At 48.7% G+C, this 17,638-nt stretch overlaps 1 protein-coding gene across 1 annotated transcript in view; it reads left to right on the forward strand.

Annotated features, from left to right (window-relative positions):
• The window catches only part of LOC104537564 (disheveled-associated activator of morphogenesis 1), a gene marked incomplete at its 3' end in the record, with an annotated part of 51,699 nt that overhangs the window by 18,518 nt on the left and 15,543 nt on the right, over positions 1 to 17,638 (forward strand). The window contains exons 2-3 of the mRNA XM_010180486.1: positions 1,421 to 1,644; positions 14,274 to 14,363. Coding sequence (XP_010178788.1) covers positions 1,462 to 1,644; positions 14,274 to 14,363 — 273 coding nt within the window. The remainder of the gene's footprint in view (positions 1 to 1,420; positions 1,645 to 14,273; positions 14,364 to 17,638) is intronic.

Here is a 17,638-nt window from a genome sequence, read left to right on the forward strand (position 1 = left end):
CCCTGTGCTAAAAACATGCCATCAAAGATGATTTCAAGGGTCAGATCCCCTGTTAATGCAATGTCGTTAGCGCCTGGATGTCCGTTCTGCAAGGTCCCTGTTTTGGGAGGGCAGTGTTTGCCGTGCAAACGGTGGTGCAGGATCCGACCCCAGGTCTGTCCCCAACCTGCCTCCAGTGCTGGGTGTCCGTGGGACATGGCAGCTGTTTATTTGGGTATGTAAATCCATACTCAGAGGGGAATGGCTGGCTCTGGGGAGATGGAACACTCCCCTCCAAATGCTGACCTTTTTTCCCAGATCTCTTCATAGCTTTGTTAATAAATCTGAGTCACCCATATTTCAGCCTTCTGTATTAACCTCGGCTGTTTGTCCTGTCTCTTAACATCTTGACGTCTTGTTTTGCAGAGATAAAATGTGTGGGTGTGTGGCTTTATAAGACAAATGTTTTGGCTTTTTAAAATTTCTCTACTTTGCTGGTTGATTCTTCTCATAAGGGCGTTTCTCAGCCGTCCTCATTCCTTGTAGGTAGCCCTCCTCTTGTGTCAGTGACTTGACAGTCCCAATTTTGGGGCAGTATTTGCTGGGTCCTTGCCGTTGTCGGTTGGGCAAGACATATATTGCCTGCCCTGAGCTTTGCTCCCAACCTGAGTTTCAGAAATCAGCAAAACCCAAGCGACCACCAGTGCAAGAGATGCCCAATAAAAAGCACCACATAGGAAACTGAGCTACTGGCAATGTATGATTTTTATCAGCTGAAATTGTGTCTTGTAAATATTTACTTGGAATTTCAAGTAGGGTTTATCTAACTGAAGCCAAGTAAAACTTTCCGTGAAAAGAGCCACCCAACCGGTGGTTGCCAGTGAATGTTTAGGACGTGTTTAAGACCTGGAGGGAGAAGATAGGATTTTTTTCTCAGCTCTGCTGCCATCTGTGGCTTGGGGCATCCTGAGCCACATGAGGTCTTCAAGCACCAAGTTACCTATGCTGGTGACCATGTACCTGGTGGCCCCACGCACATCCAGCACATCCTGGCAGCAGCCTCCCAAGTTTGCCATCTCCCTGCCCAGATTGAGATGGGGATGGGCCTGGCTGCTGCAGCACGGGGAGGTTGGGGGTGGTTTACTGGGATTTGGAGCAGTGGTGGGGTTCCAGGACTCCTCTCCCCACAGGAAAGGTGCTGCATCCCCCTGCCGGCTTCAGCACAAGGCAAAGCAAGTGCATATTTTTAGTTCATGCGGTCGTCAAGGTTGCCAGGGCCGTAAATGTCAAATCTGAGCAGAAATATTTGGCATGTAAATGGTCTCCGCTCTTACCCCTCCGCACCGAGTGCGTGGGTGGCTTTGATTCCTCCTCCCCGCATCGGGACGGGAGTACAGCGCTACGGGGCGGCTGCTTGAACCTCCTCTCCTCTTCCCCTCAGGATCTAGTGCCCAGGAGGGAGGGACGCAGAGGATTTTGGCCATGGCCCCAAGGAAGAGGAGCAGCCGGGGGATCTCCTTCATCTTCTGCTGCTTTCGTAGCAGCGACCACCCCGAGATCACGTACCGGCTGCGCAATGACAGCAGCTTCGCCCTGCAGACCATGGAGCCTGCGCTGCCCATGCCGCCGGTGGAGGAGCTGGACATCATGTTCACCGAGCTGGTGGTAAGGAGCATGCTTTTTATTTTTTTTTCTCCCCTCTTTTTTTTGGTTTCCCTCTTTCTAATCTCCCCAGGCTTGGTTTAGAGTTTTCAGGCAAGCTTTGGTGTGAAGGGAGCACCAGGAGCTGCTGTTGGGAGCGGTTCTGCCCTGAACCTTGAGCTCTTCTCCTCCCAGTTTGAGATGGTTTCTCTTTCTCATGAGAAGCCTTGATTTCTCATTAGAAAGCCTTGATTTCTTAGAGCAGGCCTTGGGGGCTGGTCTTGCTTTGTGCATCTCAGGGATGCAAGGGTGTCCAAGCTGATAAACCAGGTTTACCCTTATGGGTGCAAAGTGACTTGACTTGCTAGGCGCTCAAACCAGCAGAAATCCTTGATTTTGAGCTAAATTGAGATTTGGAGAGTCAAAGTATTGTTTCTCTGTCCTTCAGTATCAAAACTCTTAAAGACATGGATCAAAAAAAATAAAGATGCCAGCCTCTGAAAAAGCTTAAATTTCTTCTAAGCAAAAACATTTTGGTGTGGCTCGTTGGGTGGATCCAAAGTGCTCCACTTGGAGTTGGTTCAGCATTTCTCTATGATGTTTTGATGCGGAAAGGTAGCTGGAAGTGGTGATGCTAGTCGGTCACACCTCATGGCATAGCACCCATTAGCTGCCAGGCAGCATGGTTTTGGTGAGCCAGGCCACTTGATAGAGAAGAGCTCCAGGTTGTATTGTAAGATGTGGTTTTGGTCAGACGTCCTTCTTCATTGCCAGGATAAGAGGGCAAACTGGGACACCCAGCACAGCAAGGTGGGGATGAGATGTCCCTGCAGCAGGACTCTTCTTGCAGCCATCCTGCAGAATGCTGCCCGTTGGCTCTGGTTTGTTCAGGTGGAGCAACTGCCTCTGTTCTGTGTTTTTCTCCACTGATAACTTGGCCAAATCAGATTTTCCTGGGGAAATTCTTTCCCATGGAAAACTCTCCCCATGCCCCAGACAAAGTTGGCATGAGGGCTTGTTGCGCTGCAACTTGGTGTCACCAGCCCGGCTGAAGGAGGCATCTGTGGAGGCTCATGTGCTGGAGCTCCACCACGCCTGCAGCACTTCTCAGCCCAGGATTTTCCAAGCCTCTCCCCCAAATCCAGTCGGATGCTTTGTGCAGAAGCTTTGCTGCAGGGGACCGCTGTGTGGCCCTTCTGCTCTCCTTCCCTTGCTCCGTGCTGAGGAGGTTTTGGGTTTTTTCCCACAGCCAAAGGTGAGAATAAGGCTCAGAGGCAGCTGCTGCTCCAGGGCACACCATCAGCAGGAGCTGCGCTGACTCCTTGGGCATTGAAGTAATTTAGGGAGGGGGGTGCAGCAGATGCCCACCATGCTCCTGTGCAAGCAGCTGCAACCCCCTGGCTCCCCAAAAAACCCATCAGGCAGATCTCAACCTGAGCCAGTGCTGAGTAGGAGGGAGGAGAAAGCCAAGCTCTGCCCTGCGGGCACGAGAGAGCAATTCCCGTTTGGGGGTGGATGAAGATGCAAACCCCCCCTGCCTTCCATTACAACAGCTCTTTCTTGCTCTCAGTAACCTATTGATGTCAGGTATTAAATTTCAGCATTAGTTAAATGGTTTGGAAAGTGTCCCACTGTTTCTGTATAAACACACTGTGTGACATTTGGAAGAGAGACAGAGAAAGCACTCAGAGGTGCTGGGCTGATTTTGACGCCTGTGGGAGCCCGATGCCACCCATCCTGTCACACTTGACTGTCTGGGGTGGGGTGTCTTGTGCCTGCTCTGTGGAACCAAGGCTCCCTCCAAAGTCCTCAGTTGTCTCGGTCGATTGGGTTGAGGAAAGTCAAAGGGGCTGGAGGTGATCTGGAGTCTTTGCCAGCTTGGGTTGGTCCTTGGCCAACTCCTCTCTTGCAGCGTAATAGTGATTTTTCTGCCCCAATTGTTCCCATGAGGGACTCAGAGTGGCACGTGTGGAAGATTTCAGGCCTGGGGTGGGTGGTATCTTTGGGGATGTGGTGGGTTTGGTCAGTGGGGTGGACAGTCCTCCCACAGAGGACCAACAACCTGGGATGGTCCCGGCTCTGCAGATCCCGGCCTGCTGTGTACATCAGAGGGCAAAAGCTCTTCTTTTTGGAGCCATCCCGCAAGATATTCTCTGAGCTTTGAGTGATTTTAGCTGTGTCTGTTCATTTGAGTCAGGAAACATCCGTAGCATGAGAAATCGGTAATTGTCCTGTGCCAGCGGCAGAGGACGAGGGCCTGAGCTGCCGAGGGACATGGAGCAGCTGTGACTCCAAGGTCAGCTGAAGGCTGTTTTATGTCCTGCTTTGTGCTAGATGGACTCCTTGGATTTTAACTAGAAAAGTTAAGTAGAATAGTTAAATAGTTCAGGTTCTATTCTGTGGCCATGCAATTGTTTTTCAGGAGGCACAACAGGGAAACAGAGGATGATATTTTTTGTCTGGGCACAAACAGGAGCAGTCAGCCTGTAAGAAATGCCCTGTCTCCATCCTGGGCTGCAGGGACGATGCAGATGGTGTTGCTGTGGTCAATGACTGATCACCGCTTCCTCCTGGAGGAACCTTTCCCCTTTCCTCTCACCCCGCCTGGGATGAATGGGTTTTCATCGGGGTATTGTTGAAATGTAGCTCAAGTGGGCACCGGCCCCATCTGAAAGGCTTTTCTTTGTCTGCTGTCCTGTCAGGGCTCCAGCCAGGCTCAGCCACCCAGAGAGGAGCAGATGCTGGCAGGGAGGCGCAGACAACAGTGGGGTAGTTCAGGAAGATTTACTGATTTGCAGCTCCCTTGGCTGGAATGAGGCTTTGCAATTTTGTGCTGCTCTCCTTGCATCCACATCGGTGCATCCCACCCGCTTGGGTTGGCAATGTTTGCTCCTGGGATTCGTGCAGCGGTGTGATACCTGTCAGGCAGTGTCCATCAGATTCAAGGAGTTTCGGGAGCCGTCAGTCCTCCCATAGGACACATCAGGAGGATCCCTGTGCCGTGGGGCTGCTCAGCCCCAACGAGGGGGAGTATCTGGGGCTGCATGAGCTGCCTGCGTACCATGAGAACAAAGCTGTGCCATCTGCCACGGCTTCTTTCAAGAGGCTCCTGTGTATCCAGGCAGTATTGTTAATTCAGCATTTCTTCAAAGGCTGAAATCTTGCTCGCACGCTCAGAGAAAGAACTTGCAAAGCTCTACATAATGGTGCCATATGGTAGATCTTGCCGTAACAATCCTCTCTATTTTCTGCCAGCAACTAGACTTTCACCAGATGGGTAAATGACTGATGTCCTTTATATCTGCTTAACACTCCTTGTCACTCTGAGGTTTGTAATGAAATGCTCCATGTGTGGTAGTGTGCATCAGCCCTGTGGGGTGTGCACCGGGCAGGGAGGTGGAGGCGTGAGGAGGATTGAATGGCTTGGGCTGGAGAGGGTAACAGAAGCCCCAGCATGATCCAGGACCCCTTACTGGCTCTGTTCCCAATGGGACAGGTCACAACGGTGCCTCTGTCACAGCAGTATGAGAGTGATGCTCAGGTAGCTCCTCAGACTGCCTGGATGCTCGGAGGAGCTGCTGGGTCTGGCATGGCTTTGCACATCCCAGGAGCATGAGGTGCTGCCTCTCCCTGGTCCTGCATCTCACTACCAGCCTGCATCTGCACTGGCAGAGGGATGGGCTCAGAGGAGATGCTGCCCCAGCCACCCCTCAAAGTTTGTCCCAAAATACCCAGGCTTTGAGGAAATTCCATTTACTGCTCCCAGTGGGGCTTCTCAGACTTTTTACCTTTAACTTGTCGCTAGTGTTGCAGAAGAAATTAGAGCAACCTCTGCCTAGCCCTGCATCCCACCTGTGATGAGTAGCAGCCCATTTCCAGCCTATAAAAGCAGAGCAGCTCATCTTCTCCAGGTTCCTTCAACTGAGGGACCTGGGGAGGTGACACCAAGGAGGTGGGTGGCTGTGTAGTGTCCCCAGCCCACTGGGCTCAGGACGGGTGCAGACCCTTGCTCTGTTGACATTTTGTGGTGTTGGTGACTGCCTTTAGTGGGGTCTGCTGAAGGGGAGATGTTCACACATGGTCTCTGAAGTGCTGGGCTTTATGCTTTCCCCTCCTGTGATGGGGGAGGCTGCTCTGTCCCTCCCTACTGCTTTAGGAAGTAGTGGAAACTCAAGAGCCTGAGGAACAAAGAAAGGGTCTCTGGCAGCTTACAAGATTTATCACAGCAATTGTTTTTGCTGTACCTGAGGCAACTAATGCATCTCTTCAGAGCCACTCTTTGGATGCTCTCTGTTAGGAGATAGCATCCCTCATCACAGAGACTAACTGTGTCGCCTTTGAAGCGCTTCACGATGTGGGGCACTTGGGGAAGATGCTCCATGTGTAACTCTCAGCGTGCCAGGTCAATTACTGTTTTACTATTACTACAAATACTGCTTGAACAAGGAGCAAAGGACAACCCCAGTGTGAGGAGAAGGCGGTGGTACAGTCAGTGTGAGCACTGTTGCGTGTTAATAGCAGCATTGGATCGGGAACTCATTACGAGCAATATCCAGTTTTACTTAGGAATTTACGTAATGTGCTTTTCTCCCGGTTTCTAATCCAGTAAGGAAAAAGTATGAGATTTTGGGCCTTACAAAACAATATGGCTTTTAAGTAGCAGCTGAGGGATCAGCTGCAAAGCCGAGCTTTGCATTTCATGCTTGCAGGTCAGCTGTTGGGTTTTGCTGCCTGGTCTTTGCAGCATTAAGGATTTCAGGACTTTGGCAACCGCTGAACAGTGGCTGAAGCCATTTTCCCCCATGAAGAAAAGCATGCAGTTGGTACCCAGACAAAATACAATTGCAATAGCCCTTGTGTCCAGGGCAAAACACCCTTTTCTGCAGAGTCTGTCTATCCAGGGCCAGACACTCAGCATGGGGCTTCTGACCCCATCCCTCCACCATCTCCCAAGACCAAGATCCCTTGAGCTTATGCATCGCTTTTAAGGAAGAAAACCGAGTGATTTGTTAACATCTGCTTTTAAATTCACTCTCTAGGGAACCGTGAGGGCACCTTTGCCAGGCTGCTCAGGTTCTGCTCGTTAGATGCAAACAGCCCGGACCTCCAGCGCTCATGTCGCAGCCTGCCACTCGCGACGCTTGCTTTCATCAGCTCACGGTGTTACACCCTCACAGATAATCTCTTAAACATATGTTTTGATAGGTAAGCGTCTGATACAGAAGTCGCACACCTACTCGGCGAGAAAACAAGGGTTTTCTGCCCACACGTGTTCCATGGACCTGAATGAACAGAGGAACGCTATATTTCAGCTGAACCACTCATGTAATTGCAGTATCTGTTACAGCTACAAACCAGAGTGGGGGCTTGCCCAAAAAACATGCTGTTCCCAACCTGTATTTTTATGCAGGAGCTTTATTACGACACAATGTGAACCCCAGCTTAAGGCAGAGAGCAAATCAGAAACCCCTTTGTTTCCAGGAGAAGTAGAGCTCGAGTGGAAAAACCATATGGTCTCCCTGCTAAGTGCTTTCCACTTTGCACTTCATAAAAGAGCAGGCCACATCCCTGGGAGATGCTTGGGCACCTCATTCAGTAATGCCTCAGTGACCTTAACTGGGGCATTTAGGTTTCTGGCGTGTGCCGGCTCCAGGTGCTTCTTGCATAGGTTACCATGGAGGGTACTGGCCTCATTGAATGGGGCATCTGCTCCAGCAGTGGTCTTCTCCTTCCTGACGGCTTGGTGGTTGCGTGGTGCTGCTGGAGTTGCACGGAGGTTGTGCTTCATCACCAATCCCAGCAGGAAGCGTTCCTACTGGGAATAGCCCGTGCCTGCTGGTATCCGTGTGCTGATGTGTGCGAAGGCCATTTGTAGTGCTGCAGTATCTGCGACTGGCAGAGTCTGGGCATTCCTCGGCATGCAAGCATCATCGCGGTCAGCTTTTAGCAACCAAGGTTTTCTGTGGCCTTGCAGGCAGGATCCTGCCTGAGCACCCAGCAATCCTAATTCCCATCAGCTCCAGTGTTCACATCAGTGCTGTTATTTACGGGGATCAGCTTCCCTTCCCCAACAACACCTAACATCTTTAAGCCCATCTGGTGCCTGCATGTGCTGGGCATCTTGCTCAATGTCAAACCTCAGTCAGAAAGTGCCTCCTTGCAGGGTGACTCTGCTCTGCACCTGCTGGAGTTCTTAAAAATCACCTGAGGGTGCCAGGTGTGACCACAGCCAGGGTTGTGGGGAAATGAGGACCATGTGCCCACGCAAGCCACAGGCATGTAAGGAGCCCATTTCCATCTTACATTGCTTGTCAGCATCAGGCTGCAGCTGGCTCCTCCTTCCCTTGGCTGCATCCTTCAGGCCCTGTGTTCAGAGTGGTAAATCTTGGGAAGCATTCGGGATCGAGTTGACATGGGGCTTTGCAGCCACTAATTCCCATCCAGCTCCTTTCTGAAGCCCTTCTTGGGTTTTTTTCTGGGGAAACCCGGGAGCAGTTTAGCCATAAACCAACCATGCTTTCCTAATTGAGCATCCCTGTCGGGCAGGGGACATCTGAAGCCACACTTGACCCATTGGCAGCAGAGGTGATACCCAAAAACTGATTGAAAAGGGAGCTGCGTCTTTGGGTCCATAAATAAGTGAGAAATCCACATCTGAAACATTTTCTTACTTGCCAGCTGAGCTTTATTACGGTACAGGGTGCACCCACCAAAGGACAATCATGCTTAGCTGTGCTTGACTCGAATTTATTCAATTTTAGTGATCATAGTAGTGAATAATAGGCCAGTGCCTCTTATATTTTTGGTTTGGGGGTTTTACGTACAATTGTGTGGAAGAAGTGCTCTTGTGATCCACCTGCAGGGCTTCCATATCTGAGAGTGCTTTTTGAGGTAAAACTGTGCAGATCAATAACTCAGGCTGGAAAAGTACCCTGTGCTTAACTAAAATGGGAGCAAGGTTTTCCAGATGATGTCGATGGAAAGGTCACAGAAGGCCAAGCTCAATAAATTAACAAAATACATTTATGTGGTTATAAATACATAATACAACAAAAAAGATTGAGAGACCTACATAGATACTTATCTTTTAAAAGACATTAATACTGGAATATGAACACCTTTAAAACCTTTAGCCTATTAGGATAATGAATTAAATGAAATAATACTGAAGCAGTATGTGCTGTCTGCCTCAGGAGTTGGAACTGATGGGAACATGACCCAGCTGCAACTACAGCTTATGGAGGAGCTAAATCAGCTGTTAATGGCCATAATCTTTCATGCAGAAGAGGAAAGGAATATCTATTTTATTTATGTCTGTCCAGTGTCTTCAGGTCAATAAGTGAAAGCTGCAGAGCAGGATGGTTGGGGTTTTTTCTAATCTGGGGCTAAAAATTCAGCGTGGGAGGAGGTTGACTAGGCGTTAACATTTCAAAGCACTTACACATTGCTCCTTGTTGCTGCTGCTAATTCCCTTGCTGTAGGCAATTTCCTTTATTCAAAAAATTAATTAAATGATAAAGGCAATATTAATAAAAATCCTCTATCTGTTATGCTTATTCATTAAGAAATATGAATGGTTGATTTTTGTTCATGTTCTGTGATTACAACTGCAGGTTGTCATGGGTAAATTAAAAGTACACAGTGATAATATTGCCTGGGGTCGGTTTGTCTGGGGGGTTGCTTTTAAGTTCTCAGGGTACTATGGCTGAAAAGATGTGTTCTAGGCAGAAGGCATTTTTATTACTAATACCAGAAATAAAAGACTTCATTCATTACCTTCCTATTTAGCAAAAATAAAAAAAAGATAAAACTGCATACATTAAGAATTGTAATCTCCTAAATAAATGTTGCAGAGAGAGGAGATCCTCCTGTGGTGCAAGATGCGTTTGAAGGCGGTTGTTTGCACTGTAACAGCCACTGATTAATAAGTCTGTTTCTTCAGGGAAGTCACTTAAAAAAGAAAATAACGAGCTAAGTAAGAGCGATTCCGAGGTGGAGGTTTCTCGGTGCAGAGGGCTGGCAGCCGCGCAGTGGACGGAGATGAGGTGAGGGACAGAGGGAGAAAATGCTGATTGCCATTTCCCTTGACACTGCAGCGTTCTGGGATAAATCAAATTGATGAACTTGGAGAAGAATGCCTGGAAGAGGGTGAAAGAGCGATATGACCCCTGAGAAAGGAAGCTGCTGCAGACTTTGACAGGCCTTTTTTATTTTACTTTTAATTCCCGTGCTCTACCAGTTAATGCCAAATGTTCCCAAAGAATTCTCGCTTGTTTTTTCTTTCTGTTTTGTTTTTTTTTTTTTCTTTTTTTGAGCAATTGTGGATCTCTCATGCTTTATTTGAGGATGCAGGAGATCTTGCCTTTACATGCTGTAGTCTCATGGGTGTTCTTACAGAAGTTTCTAAACTCTGTGAATCCATCCCTCAGGAGTAAATTCACTTGCTTTTTATTGTGTTGCTCACTTACTGATCCAGTGATGTCTTTCTGTATATGTGTGTGTATATATATATAATATGTACACATGTGTATATATATATAATATGTACACATGTGTATATATATATAATATGTACACGTATGTATTTATATATAAACCAAGAATGAGCTAGCAAATTTTAATTAATTTTTATTTCAATTATGGCAACGGATGACCTCCTTATTTCCCCCCAACTCCTCCATGTGTTATGGTTGCACAATTTATCAGCCAGAAAGATGTATTAGAATTAAGTTTTTCATCTTTTTTTCCTACAACCTCTGAAGATATTTTGGGGGTGCAGACCCTTGTATAGGGAATTGTCCCTTACTCAATGACTACTCCTCAGCTTCTTCTTGCAGAACATTTTGTGGCCCATGGGACATGTGGAACGTAGGGGAAGAAGCTGTGCTGGTCATGCTGGGATGTTGCAAACATGGGTGGGCAATGCTTGGGCTTGCCCAGCTCTGAGAGCCCGTCCTGGAGGTCGTTTCTGAAGTCAGGAGGTTTGCAGCATCCTGCTGACTTCTTGCTGCTGCCCCCATTAGAGCCTGTGGCTCTCAGCCCATGGAAGATGCTCATTAAAACATCCACCATGGCATGGGTGAAGTGGCAAGGACAGGAGCTTGCATCAAGGACTATGCTGTGAGTCTGGGGCTGGACTTAATGCTTTTTCTGCTTGATCTGACTTTGCCTTCTGTAGGTGGTTGGAGGCTTTGGTGCCTCCAAACTAGAGAGGTGGTGGAGTCTTCCTCCTTGGAGATATTCAAAAGCCATCTGGAGATGGTCCTGGGTAGAGACTCTAGGTGGCTCTGCTTGACCAAGAGGTTGGACCAGAGGACCTCCGGCGGTCTGAGCTCCTCATGCTGCTGTATGTCCTCCAAGGGAATGGTGTAGATCACTTGATGAAAACTTGCTTGGCTGTGAGCATGGGGTCATACTCACAGCGTGTTGAGCTGAGCTACATGTTTCTAAGGTAGCTTTAGGAGAATGGTGTGGAGTTGCCTTCACTGGTGCTCGTGCTGTGCACAGAGAGAGGGTAAGGTTTGCTTGGCTTGAGCAAAGAGCCGTCAGCAAAGCAAGCTGCACGGAAGTATTTTACATCCTAGAAATAGCAAATCTCCGCTATGAGTTTTTTAAAAATAATGTTCAAATGAAGATTTAATGTGGAAACATGTTTCCTGATTGAAAGGTAAATAGTTCAACTGTACGGGATAAGTATTTAAGAGCGGCGTATCTCTTTGCAGTAAAAACACTCTGGGCAGAGACTTACCTTTGGCAACAAAATGAGGCTGTTGTTTTGCATGCCTTCGATCTGATTCCAGAAAAAAAAATATTTAAGATAGCAAAGTTGGCAGATCCTGCCACGGGAGGCAGCCAGGTGAAAGGAGCAGAGCTGTGAAAGGTGAGGCTGAAGTGAGGGCTGATGGATATGGACCCACCCGTTATCTTCTCACTCTTTAACAGCTGCCGGCATTGCACTCTCTAGTGGGAGTGTGTGGCTTGCAAATGGCCTATAAAATTAATTGCCAGTTAGAATCACCTAATTATCGAGCTCATGATTATTAATTGAAGGCACATACGGGTTATGAGGCTGTGCATGGCTTCTCTGCTGTGCTGCAAGTCTGCTGTGCAACTGCAAAAGGCTTTGTCAGAGCTGTGTTTGTAGGGTGGTCTGTGAGCCACTGGGAAATGGCCGATGTTCCTGTGCTCCTTCATCTTTTGGAGTTTGAAGGGCAGTTTATGAGCAGCCTGCTTGGGATGAGGAGAATTGTAATTAGTACTTATCAGTGAGTGTAAGCGAAGGGCTGGGTGTAGGCAGAGGAATCCCCGTGCACATAAAACCAGCAAAGACCTGACTCTTCACAGCTAAGTCGCTGTTACAACCCAGAATAACAGTCACTGAGTCACTGTTTGATTAGGAGGATTTTCACCTTCACTGGGTACCACATGGTATTTATTTAACCACCTCTCCCAAGCATCCTGCAAGCTATCACTAGGTAGGTATTGCTGAGTGATTCAGAGCTGCGATGACTGTATACGTTAGAGCTGGTGCACAGTGAACCGTCCTGTGTGGTGCTCAGAAGCGATTTTGCACCTTTTTTGGATGTGTTTGCACATTATCATGTACCAGCACCTAGTATGTTCTTTTGCTTTATCCCTTCTTGCTCCTGCTCAGGCTTCAGCTCAGTTTAGATTTTTTTTTTTATTTTTATCTTGGTTAATAAACCTTCCCATTTGCACAACTTGCATTTTTAGGGTATGGGTATTTTGAAAGTTTCAGTAAATATTTTTCTAAGAACCTAAGTACAGATGTGCGTGGCTGCTGAATGGCTGCCTGAATCCCAGATTCACGTGGCAGGGACACGGGATCGCAGTGGAAGCATTTTCCTGTGCTCACTCAAACCCTCACTGCAGAGGTAAATAATTATCAGACCCTCATCCTCTCCCACACGCCCAGATGCCCTTTTCCAGCCAGCTGAATTTCAGCCGGATCCCTGTGTCAGGTGTCATCTTTTTGGCTGCCTTTACCCCTGCCGAACTGGGGCTGAAGCAGAGCTTGAGTGGCTAACTGGCTCGTAGTCTGAGGAGACACAGTGGACAAGGACATCGAGTGCCATTTCTGTTTGGAGGCATGGAAGAGTGACGAGGCTTACCCAAGGCTGGGAAGAAGATCGGCTGCTGGATATGAATCCCTGACCTCCCGGGTTGTAAGGACATGGGGAAGTTTGAAAGCAGCACTCGCTGGAGGAATCCTTAAGTCAGGTTCTTGTCCCTGAGCATTCCTCTGTCACTGTGTGTTGTGCTGGAGGGTCCTTGGTTTAGGTTACAAGATAGCTGAAGGCTTCTCTCCTTGGCTGCTGGTGCAATATGAGCTTTACCTAGATCAGCTGGATTTCTTCATGGCCTGTGTGCTTCCTGATGCAAGGTCCCATCATTCCCCATAGGCATCTTGTTCAGCCTGCACCAAATGGGATTCTTACCTTTTATTGGGGTACTAGGAGTCACCAACTTTAGTTGGTGAGTGTTCTTATTTAGGTAGGGAAACTTTAATGAGTCTCCATGTGGTTTCTTTTTTTTTTTTTTTCCTTTTTCAGTTGCTGCAATTAAGTGTGTAATTTTTAATGGGGATCATCTTAATTAAATCCACCAACTGAGCGGGAAGAGTTGGCTGGAGGCCATGGAAGTGGTCTCCTGTGACCTACAGCATCTCCAGCGCACCCACTGCTGTACCAACACCCCTCCAGCACGAGGATTGTCATCAGTGGTGGGGATTGTAAGAGATATCCATGGTTGTAACAGTGTTGGCTTTAGCTATCAGCCTCCCAGCCCTGCCTGAATGTTTTATTTAGTTAGTTCTCTGATAAAAAGCTTTGACCTACATCTAGCACCAGGAAGCAACGAGGCTTTGATAATACTCGGGCATCCCGGTGAAGGGCACGCTGCTAACCGAGCCTCCAAGTCGAAAATGAATGTGTCCTTTAAAATAAAATCAGATAAACCAATACAGGTCTCAGTCAGTAAGCAGCTTTATCTCTGCCAGGCAATATGTAGTCCAGTTTTGATGGAGAGGATATACCTCTTTATTGAACTGTAGATAGTAGGAAAAGCACTTTCTATTTTAAGCATTTTCTATTTTATTGGCAAAAGCCAATAAAAATGGCAGCTTTTTATGATATGAAGGTGTCAGCAATGGAAATGGGCTGGACCATGCGGGTGCTCAGTGGTGAAGCAGTTATCTGGTGTGGTAAAGAAGAAAGGTCCTATTTGAATTGTTCTTCACTGTACATATCTCAGATGCGGTCTGTCATCTGGATCTCTCAGTCCTTTCTGCGAGGCTATCTTGCGGTCAGCTATAACAGCTTCGTAAGTGTCCTTTCTGTGATGTGTGCTGCCTTTCAAAGAGATGAAGGGGATGTCCAGGAGGAAGGAGGCAGGGAGATTCGCAGCCCTGTCCTCCCTGCAGCCACCTGTGGCCCAGGAGTCAGGGGTAGGTCAGCAGCAGCAGGATGGGCATTAGCATCATTGCCCTGAGAAATCGATAGTCACGGGGCGATGCTGTGGGACCACCCACATTGATTTATGCCGCATATCTGGGAGGTTGTGTCTGTGCCATCGCACGCTTGTGTACTCATGTTGCATGTTTTGTAGTTTGTTCTTTTTTTTTGCCTTTCCAGGATGAACTCGACCTTACCGACAAGCACAGAGAGGCCATGTTTGCACTGCCGGCAGAGAAGAAGTGGCAGATCTACTGCAGCAAGAAGAAAGTAAGAGACACGTTCACACTGTTTGTGGGAGCTGAGCCCCATCTCTCCCTTGTAGGATGGGGAGATGTGAGGAGGGACACAGCTTGCTTTGGATGCTGAGTGGTATTTGGGGTGTCACAGAGATGCGTCAGTCCCCTGGGGAAGTGAGGGCGACCGGCAAGGTCTTCGGTCTCCAAAATGCAGAGCTCTTTTCTCCCGAGCCAATTCAGGCTGGAGGAAGTGTCCACATGCCCCTCACAAGTGTCCCTCACCCCATGCTCATCCCTGCCAGCACAAGCGGGGCCATGTGGAGCCCTGTGGCTGCTGAGCTCCCAGTGTGACATGTCCCTGCTGTGGTGCTGTCCTCGTGGCCATGTTTTTCAAGCTCAAAACATACACAGACATCTTCCCAATGCCGAGATGTGCTGATGTCTGAGCTCTGTTGCATCACCCTTTAGACAGAGGTCAAAAATTGAGGTTTGTTTGTATTTCTGGCAGTAAATCAATGCCCAGGTGGCCAAAGGCTGTGGTGCCTCTGGGCAGGTTCACAGCTGAGGCATGTAGCTGGCTCTCATGGTCCATCTGGGATGGAGCTGACTGCTTTGCCACCTTTCTCCCTCGAGTGGGACACTGCAGGCAGGCCATGTGCAAGGAGGCCAAAATTACTCTTTTTTTTCCCCCAGTAAACTGAACATTTTTGCCCCTCTATGTTGGCACTGGAGCTATCCCCAGCTATCTGTGCTGGGACTCGCTTTCCCTCCTAGCATTGGCCAAAGCAGAGATCCTGCAGGACCTAACACCATGGGAGAAATGGGGCAAAAATCCTCAATTTCACAAGCATATGGAGAGACACTGAGGCCTGCCAGGGAAATGCTCCCAGTCTGGGGCAGGGACCTATTGGAGTGGGTCCAGAGGAGGGCTATGATGGTGATCAGAGGGATGGAGCACCTCTTCAATGAGGAAAGGCTGAGAGAGTTGGGGTTGTTCAGCCTGGAGAAGACAAGACTCCAGGGAGGTGTTATTGTGGCCTTCCAGTACTTAAAAGGGGCTATAAGAAATCAGGGGACAGACTTTTTAGCAAGGCCTGTAGCAATAGGACAACAGGTAATGGTTTTAACCAGAAAGAAGGAGGATTTAGACTAGAGATAAGGAAGAAATGTTTTATGCTGAGGGTGGTGAAACACTGGACCAGGTTGCCCAGAAGGGTGGTAGATGCCCCATCCCTGGAAACATTCAAGGCCAGGTTGGACGGGGCTCTGAGAAACCTGGTCTCATTGAAGCTGCGCCTGCTCACTGCAGGGGAGTGGACTAGGTGACCTCTAAAGGTCTCTTTCAACCCAAACCATTCTCTGATTCTGTGATTCAGTTCCCAGATTCGCCGCTGCGTTCCCTAACCTGGCTGCAGGACCTGGCTCAGCAGCACTGGCGGTCGCCTGGCCTCGCTTCAAGGGCACTCGCTGTCATTAATGCCTCTTTTCTCCTGCTGTAGCAATGGCACCAGATTTTCCAGCTGCGTTTTAGGCCAAGAGCAGGCTTACCTTGCTCATGTAGGATTAAGTTTTAAGCCTCTTATAAATACCGCTGAAATCCCTGTATTATTGTTAGACAGAGGCCTGCCATGCCCGAGGTTTAAATCGGAGAGGAGAAGAGATCTTAACAAATTACAGCCCCTGGTCTGAATAAACAAGAAAACAGGCAGGGGATGCTTGCTCGTCACTGCCTGTCGGATAAGTGAGCTGTGCTCTGGTGTGTCTGGATAAGGGGAGACAACGAAGACTTAAATCTAGCACAACTGCAGTTATTATTGTGAGTGGAGATTAAACGCCATCTAATCTCCTGATGAAGGGTTTAGATGAGGCTGATGGTGCCTTTTTCCCATTCCAGCACCTTGTTGCGCTCGCATGCTGAGGATCTGCCTGCTCCCAGGGGGGTTTGAAGGAAGGAGCCACAGAAGTGTCCTGTGGAGTCCTCAGAGATCTTCAGAGCAGGCGCCCATCTGCAGCTGGATCCTGGCTGCTGTCCTGCTCTGCTCCTCACCTCTCTGGCTGCTCTCAGCCGCTCCTTCCCTGCTGGTGATCACATCTCTGTGAGCTGCAGAGCGCACATGCCACTGCTTGCTCTGAAGGAGATGTACCAGTAGAGACAAATGCTTTTCTCCTGCTTTTTAATTAAAAATAAGTGAGACCTTATCAACAGAGGCTCCAGCAGTGGAGGAAATCCATCACGTGGGCTGGAGAACATGTCTCTGTGCATGGCAGGCTCTAGACAGTCCTATGTGATAAGGACCGGTAGGCAGCAGAAACATTGGTGGCTATCCCAGTGGCTCCTGGTAAATCTTACTCATGTATCTATGTTTTTATGAGGACAGATAACCTCCATGGTAGCCTGGCATCAAGGAGAGAGGCTGAGCTCCTCCAGCTGAGAGCAATGGCTGGGTTTTGGAGACAGGGCAGAGGTCCTACCTCCCTGCCTTGGCTGCAGGCTGAGTGGTGGTGATTTTGGAAGTCCTGGATGCACCCAAACTCTTTAGCCTGCCTGTGTTTAATAGCAAGTTGTTGCTTGAGATGCTGGGAACACCCAGTTTCACCTGATGGGTCCCAGGGGGCTGGCAAAGGTGGACATCAGTCCCAGGCAGCTGCCTGACTTACCAGGGATCCAAAATTGTCCCCTGAGCAATTTTTGTTCTTTCCTCTGCTGCCAATTTTGGCTGCTGTTTGAAACAGACTGGTAGGAGTCAGGCAACCAGTAGAACTTTGAGTCTGAAACCCCCAGTTTGGGGCATTCCTAATTTTTAGCATTTCCTCTGTTTTCCTGCTGGTTGCAGTGCTCCCTGCCATGATTGCAGAGACCAATTGCAGTGAACTCTACCTCAAAGGAGCAGCAGGAGGCAGGACAGAAATGCTGCCCAGCTTTCTCCTGGGGGTTCTCCTTGACAGTCAACTTTGCTGGTCTCCAAAATATCTTGCACTGTGGCCATAGCCTGCACAGCCAGAGGAGACGAAATAAGGGAAAACCAGCAATTCCCCAGGCATATTTCTTTCCCTGGAATATTTCTCTCTGGTCTGCAGCCCCTTATCCTGGTTTCTCTGCTCTGCAAGCAGCTGTTTTTATCCCAGCCCACACTACCAGCTTGGCAGGGTGGAGGTTTTGTCCTTCCCAGTTCTCCATCCATGGAGATGCTGGGTCTGATCCCAGCCCTGACCCAGCTCGGAGCAGGGAGATGCACTGGATGAACTCTCCATGGTTTTGTCCCACCTGCATTCCCCTGTGATGCTCTGGGGGGTCAGAGAGACAAA

This window comes from Mesitornis unicolor, unplaced genomic scaffold (assembly GCF_000695765.1).
Source record: "Mesitornis unicolor isolate BGI_N332 unplaced genomic scaffold, ASM69576v1 scaffold15763, whole genome shotgun sequence".
In the NCBI taxonomy this organism is placed as follows: Eukaryota; Metazoa; Chordata; class Aves; order Mesitornithiformes; family Mesitornithidae; genus Mesitornis; species Mesitornis unicolor.